Here is a 15,286-nt window from a genome sequence, read left to right on the forward strand (position 1 = left end):
CTGGGTGATATGTGCAGCGCACAACCAACACACTCTTTCGACAGAAAAATAAATTTAAAACTTTAAATTTATTTAAAACTGAGGCATCCTCAGTAAAACCACTGGCACTTCTTAGACTATGTTATTGTCTGTGCTAAAGATCACCATGATGTGCTCCTTACCAGAACTATGACAAGCGCCGATGACGGCTGGACAGATCACTGACTAATATGCTCCACGATGGCTATCGAGATTATACCTCAACGCAGGCTTCAAGGAAGGAAGCCAAGGCGCAAAATGAACACTCAAGCCCTTCAAGATCCCATTAAGCGGGATTGCTTCCAAACGACTCTTAAGGACCATCTGCTTTCAGAATTCCCTGATAACACCCAGAAACACTGGACCAAGCGAAAAACATTCATTATTGCAGCTTGTGAACAAACTATTGGACACCAAACCAAGAAACACCAGGACTGGTTTGATGAGAATTACAGTGAGACTGAATGCATGATTGACAAGAAAAGGAAGGCCTTTCAGATCTGGCAAACAGATAGAAACTGTGCCACTAAGAAAAAAAACCTATGCCAACGCTAAGGCTGAGGTTCAAAGGCTGAGGTCTTATTCAACATCTTTATCAACGACTTGGATGATGGACTCAAGGGCATCCTGATTAAATTTGCAGATGACACCAAACTGGGAGGGGTGGCTAACACCCCAGAGGACAGGATCACACTTCAAAACGACCTTGACAGATTAGAGAACTGGGCCAAAACAAACAAGATGAATTTTAACAGGGAGAAATGTAAAGTATTGCACTTGGGCAAAAAAAATGAGAGGCACAAATACAAGATGGGTGACACCTGGCTTGAGAGCAGTACATGTGAAAAGGATCTAGGAGTCTTGGTTGACCACAAACTTGACATGAGCCAACAGTGTGACGCGGCAGCTAAAAAAGCCAATGCAATTCTGGGCTGCATCAATAGGAGTATAGCATCTAGATCAAGGGAAGTAATAGTGCCACTGTATTCTGCTCTGGTCAGACCTCACCTGGAGTACTGTGTCCAGTTCTGGGCACCACAGTTCAAGAAGGACACTGACAAACTGGAACGTGTCCAGAGGAGGGCAACCAAAATGGTCAAAGGCCTGGAAACGATGCCTTATGGGGAATGGCTAAGGGAGCTGGGCATGTTTAGCCTGGAGAAGAGGAGGTTAAGGGGTGATATGATAGCCATGTTCAAATATATAAAAGGATGTCACATAGAGGAGGGAGAAAGGTTGTTTTCTGCTGCTCCAGAGAAGCGGACACGGAGCAATGGATCCAAACTACAAGAAAGAAGATTCCACCTAAACATTAGGAAGAACTTCCTGACAGTAAGAGCTGTTTGACAGTGGAATTTGCTGCCAAGGAGTGTGGTGGAGTCTCCTACTTTGGAGGTCTTTAAGCAGAGGCTTGACAACCATATGTCAGGAGTGCTCTGATGGTGTTTCCTGCTTGGCAGGGGGTTGGCCTCGATGGCCCTTGTGGTCACTTCCAACTCTATGATTCTATGATTCTATGATTCAAAGAAGAACCAGAGAACTAAAAAACACCTGGTGGATAAAAAAAGCTCAAGAGATCCAGCACTTAGCTGACACTCATGATGCACAGAGTTTCTTTAAAGCCACAAAGACCATCTATGGAACAATAAATCATGGCATATGCCCCCTACACTCAGCAGACGGCATCACATTTCTAAAAGATAAAGAAGCTATTACATTGTGCTGGAAAGAACATCACCAACATTTCCTTAACCGCAACTCCCCCATAGCTGCTGAGGTCCTCTCACAAATTCTGCAAAAACAAGTTAGAGATGAGCTTGCAGTATCTACAAATGTACAGCTATTAACGAAATGAAAAACAGCTATTAACCAAATGAAAAACAACAAAGCCAGTGGGATACCTGCCAAAATCTTCAAAGTGGGTGGAACTGAACTTACACAACAACTTCACAAGCTCATCGAAAAAATCTGGGAAAGAGAAGAGATCCCAGCAGACTTTAGGGATAGTGAAATTATCAATCTCTTTAAAAAAGGTGACAGAACTGATTGTGGAAACTATTGAGGCATCTCTCTATTAGCTGCGGCTGGCAAAATTCTTGCAAGGATCTTAGCAAACTGTCTCTTAACAATATCCGAGGTGACCCTTCCTGAATCCCAAAATAGTTTCCGGCCTTCTAGGGGGACAGTGGACATGATTTTCACCGCTCGACAGCTTCAAGAAAAATGCAGAGAGAAAAACCAACCCCTGTATATGGCGTTTATTGACCTGACTAAGGCTTTCGACACTGTAAATCGTAATGCCCTGTGGACTGTCCTTCTGAAAACTGGCTGCCCAGATAAATTTGTAAACATCATTTGGCTCCTCCATGATAATATGACAGCAACAATCGCAGATAACAGTGGCTCTCAAAGTGAACCATTCACAGTGGGATCAAGTGTTAAACAGGGTTGTGTTTCCCCAACTCTATTCATTATTTTAATTGCCATGAACCTACACTTTGTCGAAGGGAAACTCTCTACCGGAGTAGAAATCATATATCGAACAGATGGAAGCTCTTTAATCTGAGCAGGCTAAAAGCAAAGAGTAAGGTTTCCGTAACTTCCGTCATAGAGCTTCAGTATGCTGATGACAACGTAGTGTGCGCACACTCAGAGGATGACCTCCAAACCATCCTAAATATCTTCACAGAAGCTTACGAAAAGCTTGGCCTGTCACTCAACTTCCAAAAAACCAACGTGCTGCACCAACAAGTACAAAATAACCCCTCTGCAGTGCCACAAATCCAACTCAGTGGTGTAACGTTGGAAAATGTTGATCACTTCTCCTACCTAGGCAGTTATCTTTCCACAAGGGCCAACATTGATGCTGAAATCCAGCATCACCTGAGCTATAGCGAGTGTGGTTTTCTCCCGATTGAAGTGCAGACTGTTTGAGGACTGGGACATTCGCAGGGAAACCAAAATGCTTGTTTACAAAGCTATTGTACTACCAACCTTACTATATTCTTGTGAAACATGGACCACTTATCAACGCCATCTCCAACTCCTCAAAAGATTCCATCAACGGTGTCTCCAAAATTTTTTACACATCACTTGGGAAGACATGCAAGCTAATATCAGTGTACTGGAAGAAGCAAAGATCACCAGTGTTGAAGCAATGATTCTTTAACATCAACTTCATTGGACTGATCATGTTGTGTGGATGCCTGATGATCGTCTTCCAAAGCAACTACTCTATTCCGAACTTAAAAATGGAAAGGGTAATGCTGGTGGTCAACAAAAGAGGTTTAAAGACTGTCTCAAGGCAAATCTAAAAAAATGTAGTATAAACACTGACAACTGGGAAACACTGGCCTGCGAGTGCTCCAGTTGGAGAACAGCCTTTACCAAAGGTGTCATGGGCTTTGAAGACACTCAAACGCAAGGGAGAAATGTGCTAGGAGGAAGGCACGCTTGGCAAATCCACACCGGGATCAATTCCTGCCCAGAAACCAATGTCCCCACTGTGGAAGGACGTGTGGTTCCAGAACTGGTTCCAGAACTTACGGACTCATTGTTAAAACCATGTTTATGGAAGACAATCTTACTCGGCTACAAGTGATCGCCAAAGAAAGAAGAAAGGTGCAAAAACAGAGTCCTGTTTATCCTGAAAATGAAATACCCGAACCAAATGAAGGAAATGGTGAAGCTGGCATACAAAGCCCTTCCTATAATTTTGAAGGAAAATGCTGCTAATCCATTGCAATACTTCCACAACCAGCCATTTTTTAGGAAATTCATAGACTGTTTATTCCTTTATTGGAAATGGAGCCTTACACTGTCTACTCAGAAGTCCCACTGTATTCAATGGAGCTTATTCCCAGGTAACTGGGTAAAGACTGCACAACCTTCAATAATAATTGAATCCTAGGAAGTAGGTGAGATGGAGAGGTTGCAACTGGCTGAAGGTGACAGATGTGTATGTGTACATGACATTTATGTGTGCAGTGAGATCAAATGCAGAGGAAACGCTTCCTGGTGTAGAATAGAACATCCCAATTTTCATTTGAGAAATGTTGGAGGTTATGTATAGGTCTAATTATCACTCCATATCATGGCAAACATATAATTCATGAAAAAGCTCAACATGAACTGGGCATGATATCAGATGTGGATCTAATCATGTACAATTTTACACAAAATGAATTGGGGCCAATTAAGATACCCAATAGTAGACCTATTGAAATCAATGGACTTATCCTGAGTGGGACTAATGGCTGGATATTGCCTTATATCATTACTTAATTATAATGTATAGCAGGCACTTTATCTAATTATGCACTTCATTTTCCTGATCGATAGATAGATAGATAGATAGATAGATAGATAGATAGATAGATAAACTTTATTTGCATTGGCCAACGGCCACAGCAATATAAAACAAGCAGTATATATAATTAAAAAGACAACTATGGGTAAAAAGGACAATCAAATGGTCAAGATTATCGTTCAGATAGTGGCCTCATTGCACCTTTGATAAACCTAGCAACTTTTGCTGTTGTCTGATCCTTTTGATCTGATAACAGAAAGAACAATGTGGCCGCAGATGGGCGGCCTGGGATGATAAGCAGGAGTGGCGTGATGATCTCATTCCTCAGATCTTTATAAAGGGGACAGGACAGGAGAACATGAGCCACTGTTTCCAGATTACAATCTCCACAGAGGCAGAGTCGTTTCTCAGTTGGAATCTTTTGGTATCTGCCCTCAAGTACAGCAGAGGGCATCACATTCAACCTGGCCAGTGTGAAGGCACATCTGTATTTTGGGATAGTTAATTTATACAAATATGGTGCCAGGGAATCAAACTGAGAGGGGGGGCAAAAGGCATACCAAGGACAGAGTTTCTTTATAATGGCCAGATTGTTCTGTTGCTCTAAGTCCTCCAGACGCTGTTCAATTAGCCTTTTTGCTTTAATAAAACCCACCGTGAGAAGCTGATGTGGGTGGAGTCCGCAGGAGAGGAATTTTTGGTGCACAATTTTGGACCACACACTTTTATGGGGGTCTTGTGTCACTAAGGGCAGTAGACCAGGAGGATTTAGATTTAAACGGAGCCAATAATTAAGAGTTCTTTCCCAGGACCAAGCTTCTACAGAGGGAAGACTTGCCTCTAGTTGTAATGCTGCATTTGGGACACAAGGTGGTACAGAAAAAATCTGCCTTAAAAATTTGGATTGGACAGTTTCAATAATACTACAATGATTACCTGTCCAAATTTGGGCCCTGTAAAGTATCTGCACCAAAGATTTGGCTTGAAAAACTTCTAGGGCTGCTGGGATGTATTTGCCGCCCTTCGTATGGCAAAAACGGGACAGCATCTTAGCACTTTGGGCTGCTTTTTCTTGAACAGATTTTTGGTGTACATCCCATGACCCCAATGACTGGAAGACTATGCCCAGGTATTTAAAGGCTTTAACCTGCTCAATTGGGTGATTGTCCATGCTTCAGCTATGTAATCTATGTTTCCTTGAGAAAACCATGACTTTGGTTTTCTGATATTTTTACCACCAGCTGTTCTCTCCTGCAATATGCTGAGAATTCTCCTATCAACCTTTTAAGGCCTATTTCTGTTCGGGATAGGAGAACCGCATCATCAGCATATAAGAGCACTGAGATTGGTTTTGTGGCCAATTTAGGAGCATGGAACTCCGGAGATGTTAAGCTTTTAACCATGTCATTGATATATAGGTTAAATAATGCTGGGGCTAAAATGCAGCCTTGCTTAACCCCCTTAGTGGCTGGTACAGGGCCTATGAGTTGGCCATTTGTGGAGGATCTTATGTACGACACAATATCTTTATATAGGCCATTAATCAAAAATAATAATCTTTTATCTATACTGGATGTATTCAATTTGGCCCAGAGTCCTACTCGTGAAATTGAATCAAAGGCAGTCTTCAAATCAATGAAGGCTGCATATAAGACCCCACGGGTTTTCTTGGCGTATTTGTCAATAAGATGTGCTAAGACAAAACAGTGATCTATGGTAGATCTGTCTTGCCTAAATCCAGCTTGCTCCTCTGCCAAGATAGCCTCAGTGCCCATACAACTGGTTAATTTGATATAGAGGTGTTTTGCATATAATTTGCTTGGTATAGGTAAAAGACTAATAGGTCTATAACTCGCCAGGTCCGATGTGGGGCTCTTTTTATAAATTGGGATGATTATCGCCTTGGCCCACCCTTCGGGAAATAGGCCTGTTGAATCAATGTGGGAGAATATTGTCGCCAGCAGGGGGGCCCACCACCAGTGTTGGTCTTCAGAAGTTCTGTGGGAATATAATCTATGCCAGGGGCCTTGTTGTTCTTTAGCTGTGCGATCAAATTCTCTACCTCCTCTGTGGTTACAAATGACCAGTGAGGTGAAACCTCTGGTTGAACGCTTGGCTTGTTAAGCTGAGCTTCCTTATCATAAAACAATGATTGAAAGTATCGGATCCACTCTCGGGGTTCAACGGTACAAATGAGTCCGTTACACTCCTGGTCCGGTAGGCCAGATATGGTATGCCAAAAGCAAGTTGGGTCTTTCTCGTGTGAAGCCTTGACCAGGCTTTGCCATGCAATTCACTCGGCTTTTTGTTTTTTCTTCTTTAATAGTTGTTTGTAGTTCCGTCTAATGGAGATATATGTGGTAAATAAAGGGGGTGCCACAGTATTCCTATATTTGCGATAAATTGTTCTCAAATGCTTCCTTGTTTGTCTGCACTCTGCATCAAACCAGCTTGCTAGATCCCTCGCCCTCTTTGTGGTTGTATTCTGTATCGCAGATGATAATTGTGTTTTCAGCTTTTCTATAAGTATCTTAAAAAGCTCTAGCACCACAGCCGTGGAGTTAGTTGAAACAATAGCAGAATGTATATTCTTTAGCTCCACTGATTGAAGGAGGAGGATTAAGTCTATTGAATGAATGCACTGAATTTAGAGAAAGAAAGAATCAGCTACAATCTCAGCAGGAAGTCAATTAAATCATTTTTTAAACTAAATTGAATTAATTTCTTGACCAAGTTAATATAATGAAATAATTAACAATTAGCAATATTTACCTTTTTGACCTGGTTCACCTTTTTGTCCAGGAATTCCTGGGGGACCTGAGTCGCCTCTCTCACCTATTACTTCTTGATCTCCAATCCCTATAACCTGAATAACAGGGGAAATAGTATGATGTAGATTAATAAAAAAAAAAAACACCAAATGCTTTCAGCCTTCTAACAGATAAGAACTATCGGGTTCAATCCTGTACACAAGTGGCTTGCTAAAATCTTCTACTCTGACTTCTACTCTGTGCATAATCATCAAGTTTAGGCTTGCAAGGGTTTGTTTTTAGCACAATCTCAAACCCCTTCGGTTCTATACATTTATCTAATTAAAGCGGCTAAAAATAGTCCTTGTAAGAGTGAGAGGGGATGAGGGGTTTTGGCTCCAAGGTAAGCTGTGGTGCCACATACTACAGAGACCTCACCACCCAGGTGCTTTAAGTAAAGCAACTTTACTTTAAATAAAGACTGGAGAACTGGGCGCAAGCTAACAAAATGAATTTCAATAGGGACAAATGTAAGGTCCTGCATTTTGGCAGGAAGAACAAGACGAACAAATACAGGGTGGGGGACACCTGGCTTACTAACAGTATTGGTGAAAAGGATCTAGGGATCTTGATGGACCGCAAGCTTAGCATGACTCAACAGTGTGGTGCAGCAGCAAAAAAGCTAATGCTATTCTAGGCTGCATCAACAGAAGTATAGTGCCCAAATCAAGAGAAGTCATAGTCCCATTCTATTCTGCCTTAGTCAGACCACACTTGGAATATTGTGTGCAATCTTGGGCACCACAATTTAAGGTGGATGTTGACAAGATGGAAAGTGCGCAGAGGAGGGCAACCAAGATGATCAAGGGTCTGGAAACCAAGCCTGGAAAAGAGGAGACTGAGAGGAGATATGATAGCCATCTTCAAATATCTGAAGGGCTTGTCACATGGAGGAGGGAACATGCTTGCTTTTTTCCAGCTCTGGAGGGTAGGACTCGAATCAATGGCTTCAAGTTGAAGGAAAGAGATTCCGACTAAACATTTGGAAAAACTTTCTGACAGTAAGAGCTGTTCAGCAGTGGAAGAGACTCCCACGAGAGGGGGTGGACTCTCTTTCCCTGGAGATTTTTAAGCAGAAGCTGGATGGCCATCTCTCATGGATGCTTTAGCCGAGATTCCTGCATTGCAGGGGGTTGGACTGGGTGACCCTTGGGATCCCTTCCAACTCTAAGATTCTGTAATTCTATGAATTAACCCCAACACAGATATGTGAGGAAGGCCAGAGGGATGAGGCCTGATGAAAAGGATATAAAAGAACTTATAATGAATTTATTTTATCTATTTTATTAATGGCTCTGCCACCTTTCAAGAAGAATATTCTTTCCAAGGTGATTTACATAAAATAAAAACATATCAATAAAAAACTCACGTTATACAGGCTCACAGAACTGCTAAACCTCACCAAAGGTCTTTGAGGTTTTTCAAAGCCTCCCAAAAAGTACCAGTAAGATTAACTCTATAAACTTATCACATTATACCAACTAACGATCCAACAACAGAGCACAGTTGCCAAGACTAGGCCACACAATCAGATTCTGTAATGTAGAGTGGGATAATACTTAACACTTGGAATTGGGAAGTACCTTTGCCATGGAATTGGGAAGTACCTTTGTCCACCTGAGCCATGAACTCACAAGGCAAGCCACTATTATTTCATTACTGGCATCCACATCTGAAAAATGTGAACTAGTCTCATTTAACTCCCCTTTGTGGATCTAAAGTGGTGCCCTCCAGGCCAGTTTGCCCATTTACCAGTTGCAATCTTTTGTCTACTAGTTATAGTCAGGTCACATTTGAAGGAAAGGAATGTGTGATACAAATGCAAGAGTATGTGGTGTTGGAAGAACTCATGATTTTTTGTATGTGTTTTCTTAAGCTACAAGTGAAGCAGAGACAGAAGTTTGTGTGCAGGTTGGATTTTCCAACACCCCCCACACAAGCAATGTGTACATTTATTTCATAGAAAGTTCTGCACTTAGCCAAGAAGAACCACGTGCACAAATATAGGATGGGGGACAACTAGCAGTTCAACTGAAAAGGATCTAGAGGTCTTAGTGAACAAGCAGCTGAACTTGAGTCAACAGTGTGGTGCAGTAGCAAAAAAAGACTAATGCTATTGTAGGTTGCATCAACAGAAGCCTAGTGTCCGGATCAAGGGAAGCAATAGTACCACTCCATTCTGCCTTGGTCAGACCACACCTGAAATACAGTGTCCAATTCTGGGCTCCAAAATGTAAGGAGGATGTTGACAAGCTGGAAGGTGTGCAGAGGAGGGCAACCAAGATGATCAAGGTTCTGGAAACCAAGCCTTATGAGGAATGGTTGAAGGAGTTGGGTATGTTTAGCCTGGAATAGAGGAGACTGAGACGAGATAGGATAGGCATCTTCAGGTATCACAAGGGCTGTCTCATGAAAGATGTAGCCAGCTTGTTTTCTCCTGTTCTGTAGGGTAGGACTCAAACCAATGGCTTCAAGTTACAAGAAAGGAGATTCCAACTAAATGTCAGGGAAAACTTTCTGATGGTAAGAGCTGTTTGACAGTGGAATGGTTTCTCTCTGGAATTTGTGCACCTTGGAGGTTTTTAAGCAGAGGTTGGATGGATCAGTCATCAGTCATGGATGCTTTAGTTTAGATTCCTGCATTGCAGGGGGTTGGACTAGATGACCCTTTGGTCCCTTCCAACTCTACAATTCTGTGATTCTATGATTCTTCTGAAGTGGATGCACCGTACTACTGAAAAGTAAGAAAAACTGTCTCTGTGCAATTCAAACACAAATTTGTTACATATAAGGAAATATCAAATTCTGATCACATGAAAAAAGAAAGCATCACAGATGAATCAATATTTTTGCATAGTCCCTTTCTAAGCATTAAATTAAGAAACCATTGGAAAAGCTACAACCTAGTGATGGATCACACTACCTTCATATGCATGACACCCCAGCTTCAATCCCTTGGTGTCTCCAGTTGGAATGATCAGAGCAGCTGTTGGAAATGATATTTGCCAGCTGCTGCAAGTCAGAGTAGGCAGCTCTGGGCTACATGGACAAATAGTCTGACCTAGCCTATGACAGTTTCCTATGTTCCATTTATTATAGTTAAAAGAGACATTCATTTAAGCACATAGTTTAATACTTACTATTCCTGGAGGTCCTGAAGGACCTGCTGCACCCTTATCTCCCTGAAAAAAATAAAAAAGTTAAATTCTAAAGCTGACTAAAGGAAACATTATTATTAATTGCAATATTGCGAATGAAAGCTAAAGTACATGCCAGTACATTTTCAAATGGATCTACTTACTTTAGGACCACTTATTCCGGGCAGTCCTGGAAATCCCGGGGGACCAGTTTCTCCCTACACGTATAATAATAATAATAATAGTTTTCATTAACTGTGGTATTTGTAAATCAAGACAAGCTCCTTAGGATTATTTTAACCTCAATCCATTAACTGTCATCCATCCTCCAACCACCTCCAGACACTCACACAGGACATTCACCACCTCCACTGGTGGCGATTTAAACAAGAGGTAGAGCTGGGTACCATCCACATACTGGTGAACACCCAGCCCAAACCCCTGATGATCTCTGCCAGCAGCTTCAAAAAATGTTGAAAAGCATGGGAGAGAGGACAGAGCCCTGAGGTACCCCACAAGTGAGAGCCCCCAACACCACTTTCTGGACACGGCCCAGGAGGAAGGAGTGGAACTGGTGCATAACAAGTGTCCCCAGTTCCCAACCCTCATAGATGGTTCAAAAGGATTCCATGGTCAATGGTATGAAAACTGCTGAGAGATCCAGCAGAACCAGGAAACAGCTTTCACCTCTGTCCCTAGTCCACTGGAGACCACTGACCAGCAGGACCAGGGCAGTTTCAGTCCCGAATGAAAGAGATCAAAATGGTTCGCATCCTCCAGATATGCCTGAAGTTGTTCAGCGACCACCCGCTCAGTCACCTTGTCCAGGAATGGAAGATTTGAGACTGGGCAATAATTGGCCTTAGTGGCTTGGTCCAAGTTTTTTTTTTTTAAAAAAAAAGTAGTTTAATAACCACTTCTTTAAGGGGTTCCGGAAGACTTCCTCATAGAGGGAAGCATTTGCTATCCCATGGAGCCCATTGCCCATCCCTGCCTTGCTCACTTTTATGAGCCAGGATGGTCAAGTATCAAGGAGACAGGTGGTCAGTTTCAGTCATCCAAGCAGCCTGTAGACATCCTCAGAAATAACAGGCTGAAACTGATACAGCTTGACCAGAGAGCGCACCAGTACTCTCCCGACCCAGCACTGCTGTCATGGTAGAGTCTGCTTCCTTCTGAATTTGAACAATTATATCTGCAAAAAATACTTTGCAAAATCATTACAGGAGATATTAGAGTCTTTAGCAGACTCCAAGCCACCTGAAGGCGTCTCCTGCAAATGTTTTCTGCAAATGCAGTAAAGGGGCAACAAAGGTCCTCTTTGCTGTCACCATTGCTACTTAGTAGGCTTGATGTTGAGCTCTCCTCCGTGTTTGGTCCATGGCCTTTTAAACTGTGTGGTGCAGGGTTCTTGTTTTTGTTTGTTGTTATGATATGTATTTTTGTGTTTTTATATTGTAAACTATGCAGTGTTCATCTGATGAAGGGTTGTATAGAATTGTAATAATTAAATTCCAGAGATAAAAGCTTTTAGAAGTATGTAAAAGCAATATTGAAGAAAATTGAAAATACATACAGTTCTTCCCTTCTCTCCATTTTCTCCGTCCTTTCCAGGTCTTCCCTGAAATGTAAATAGTTTCATATAAATCCCTACAACTATTTTTTTTAATGTTGAAACTGCAGAGTAAATGGCATGTTTCCTTCCCTAGCTTGTCTTAGAAAGCATTTACCGTAGTTTTCCCAAGCTTTCTCAGAGTCTCATAGGAAAAACCTGGAGAAAATGAATGCTTGGGAATCATTCCTCACCACTGACACTAGGGTTGCTTCCAGCTATCTTCCATGCAGCCATGCAAGTCTCAAGTATCACCCACTCCTTCCCATCCCACCCACAATCCTCCAATCCTATCCCTTTACTTTTCACCATGTTGCTGGCTGAAGCTGCTGCCTTGGCCATGGTGGCAAGTGGGAGGAGGAAAGGAGGAAGAAAGGTGCATCCTCCTGTTGGAGATATAGGACAGTGAAATCCCCAAAAAAGCTTCAAATGTAGAGCTGTATGTAACCACAGTGGCAAGGAATCTCTCTGCATGGAAGCAGAAGGATGTGAGAACACCCTCAAGGGAAGAATGGTTGATGAAAACCTTGGGATACACAGAACTGATAAGAGATACAAATCTAGAATCATTTAAGGAGGACTGGAAACCCTTTTCTGGCCCATTTAAAAAGTTATTTTCCATATGTGAAGTCCATAGCAGGGTTTGAAGATTAAGGGGAGAAATAGCAGAACATATTAAGAAACCTGTTAAAGAAGATGAAACTGGATAGGGTGGAATTATAAAATGCAATTGTCTGTATTCTTGATTATAAACATTGATGGTGGGTGAGTGGGAAGTCATTGGTATTGTAGAATTGGATAGAACTGTTGAGTGACAAAATGTAACTTTTAAGCTCAAAATAAAATAACCTATTAGTTCAAAGTCTTCTAGTAAAATTCACATTTTTAAAAAATTAAGCAAGTTCTATCATCTTTACTTGATTGATTCATATGTCAAAATTAATCAAATTCTTCCTGCATTGAAATCATTCCTCCCTTAAGAAAAGACAACACACTATTTCAATCAGAAACAAAGCCGACCCACAAAATTCCCTGTAGTACAAATCTTTCTTTCAGATTTACATCTTGTTGAGATTACTAATATGTTTAACAGAAATCACTAAATGGCTGGAGAAGCAAAAGCAAATTGATTAATAAATACTAAGCATACATACCCGTGGACCAGGTTTTCCAGGTTCACCTTTCTGCCCTTTCTCACTTAATCCTGGTGATCCCTTTTTTTAAAAAAAAATGCCATTAGTGTATGTTATTGAAGTCTGCAGTGATACCACAAGTTACAAACGTAGGGCCACTGGGCATTGCCAATGTCACTGTGTGCCCATGGTTCCATTTCTTGTGTGTCCTCTTAACCCTTTCTTTTGCTCATTGGCATAGGTTTTCTTCACCAGTTCAGTCTCCAATCCTTGTTCTGAGGAGGGCTTCTGTAGGCATTCTGCCAAAGGGGCTATGTGAGTGCTGTGTTGGATGCCCTCTCCTTCCTTCCTGTGGTTGTGAGAGGTGGAAAGAGACTCAAAGTCCTGCATGTAGGGATGTCGGGGGACTCTCAGGAGTGGGGCCACTCCTGCTTGTGCTAGAGGAGGTCATTAACTGGGGGCGCTGCACTAGCACTGGGCAAGCTGGGTTGAAGGGAGGAGGGCTGAGCTTGTTACCATGAGTTCATTGGCTCCCTCCATGATTTGGAGGGGGGATCATTACAACCCCTGACTGCTGGAAATTTCTGAGCATTTGTGGTGTGCTCATGTCTGGCTGCTGTTTATGCAGCATTTTGGAATTTTTGAGTGTTGTGGTCTCTCCCCCCCTCCTGGGGTGAGCATGTATAGGACACAGCAGCCGAGGATTGCTATAGCATTGCTCAGTAAGTCAGTAAAATGAATTCAGGATCCCCAAAATACAGATCAGTTTTATACTTACTGGAGAGCCAGGGTCACCCTTTTCACCAGGAGCACCCTAATGGAATGACAAAACAAAGTAGATTAATATAATGAGGCATCAGCTAAACCCTCCCATTTAAAACACAGTAATTTTTCAAGACTCTCCAAACCTTGAAAATGTTAGGGTTACTGTCTTGCGTAATGTTTTGTTTTTGAAAAGTTTCAGATTCTCTGATATAATCTGCTTATAAGAAACTGCTGAAAAGAAAACAGGTTTACAGGTTGATTGTGATCAGAGAACCTTCAGCCCCCTTGAATCAGAAGTGAGGAACCTTATGGGCTCTGTGCGCCAGATCTTTATTGGGCAAAATTTGACAGGTGGGTGGGACATACTACCTGTCAATCACCTGGTGCCACCATGAAGTCAGGTGACTGAGTGCTTTGATGCACCAAAGTTGAGACTTCAGAGCACCACACAGAGCTTGCAAAAAGCTATCAGCTGACAGGTAGTGGATCTGAAGCCTGCTTTCCCTAGTCAATGTCCAATTAGGAATGCAGTTTAAGGCTCCCATTGTGCACTTGCAGCCACATCTCTACCATACCAATTTGGCCCATGTGCTGGAGGTTTCCAATTCCTGCCTTAAAACAGTGCCCTGAATCTACTGAAATGCAGAATTGCCCATCCAGTGGCAGACCTATGTCCTGATTCATGGGGGTGCACACTGCTGCAGAGAGGTGATGCTCCAAGCAAGAGGGAGATGAGGCACCTCAGGGTTCCAGGCAGACAAAGGCTAACAAAGCCCGGATCAGCACCTTGGAGAGTGACCTAGGTTTGGTTCTGCATCTAGGCAGTTAAAAGGGCAAGGCCCCTCCTCTGCAGTTTGTTGGCTTCTTCTAGGTCAGGGGTCAGCAACCTTTTTCAGCAGGGGCCGGTCCACTGTCCCTCAGACCTTGTGGTGGGCCGGACTTTTGGGGGGGGGGGAGTAAATGAACAAATTCCTATGCCCCACAAATAACCCAGAGCTGCATTTAAAATAAAAGGACACATTGTACTCATGTAAAAACATGCTGATTCCCGGACCGTCTGCGGGCCATATTTAGAAGGCGATTGGGCCGGATCCAGCCCCCAGGCCTTAATTTGCCTATCCATGTTCTAGGCTGTAGGTTTCTGAGCTTTAGGGCTCTCCTGCTCCCCAGAGGGGTCTGCTCAGGCTTCCGACAGACACAGGCTTAGATCTCTCTTCCAAAAGGCTACTATTATGTGTATGTTTCAGTGGCATATGGACAGGCCTAAGGGGGATCTCCCACTGGAATAAATTTGGTTGGTCTATGGAGCTTCTAACCTACATCTCATTGAGCTATTTTCATGCTGTCACATCTAGTTTGGTCTTTTGTGCACTCACGGAGGGCATGGCAAATGAGTGGTGGGAGTGGGTCAAAGAATGAACAAATATTCCAGAGAGAATAATTTACTTACACACAAAAAAAGGAAAAGGAGAAAATTGATGGACTTCTGACTGTCAATTTAT

At 42.4% G+C, this 15,286-nt stretch overlaps 1 protein-coding gene across 2 annotated transcripts in view; it reads right to left on the minus strand.

The window, feature by feature from the left end:
• COL4A1 (collagen type IV alpha 1 chain) overlaps nt 1-15,286 on the minus strand; it is a 141,782-nt gene that overhangs the window by 89,960 nt on the left and 36,536 nt on the right. For both annotated transcript variants that reach the window (XM_083495039.1, XM_083495040.1), the window contains exons 14-19: nt 13,798-13,833; nt 13,041-13,100; nt 11,851-11,895; nt 10,439-10,492; nt 10,278-10,319; nt 7,100-7,193 (exon numbers count right to left, since the gene is read on the minus strand). In XM_083495039.1, the coding sequence (XP_083351165.1) occupies nt 7,100-7,193; nt 10,278-10,319; nt 10,439-10,492; nt 11,851-11,895; nt 13,041-13,100; nt 13,798-13,833 (331 nt within the window). The remainder of the gene's footprint in view (nt 1-7,099; nt 7,194-10,277; nt 10,320-10,438; nt 10,493-11,850; nt 11,896-13,040; nt 13,101-13,797; nt 13,834-15,286) is intronic.

This window comes from Podarcis liolepis, assembly GCF_965112155.1.
Source record: "Podarcis liolepis genome assembly, chromosome: 3".
NCBI classification, from domain to species: Eukaryota; Metazoa; Chordata; class Lepidosauria; order Squamata; family Lacertidae; genus Podarcis; species Podarcis liolepis.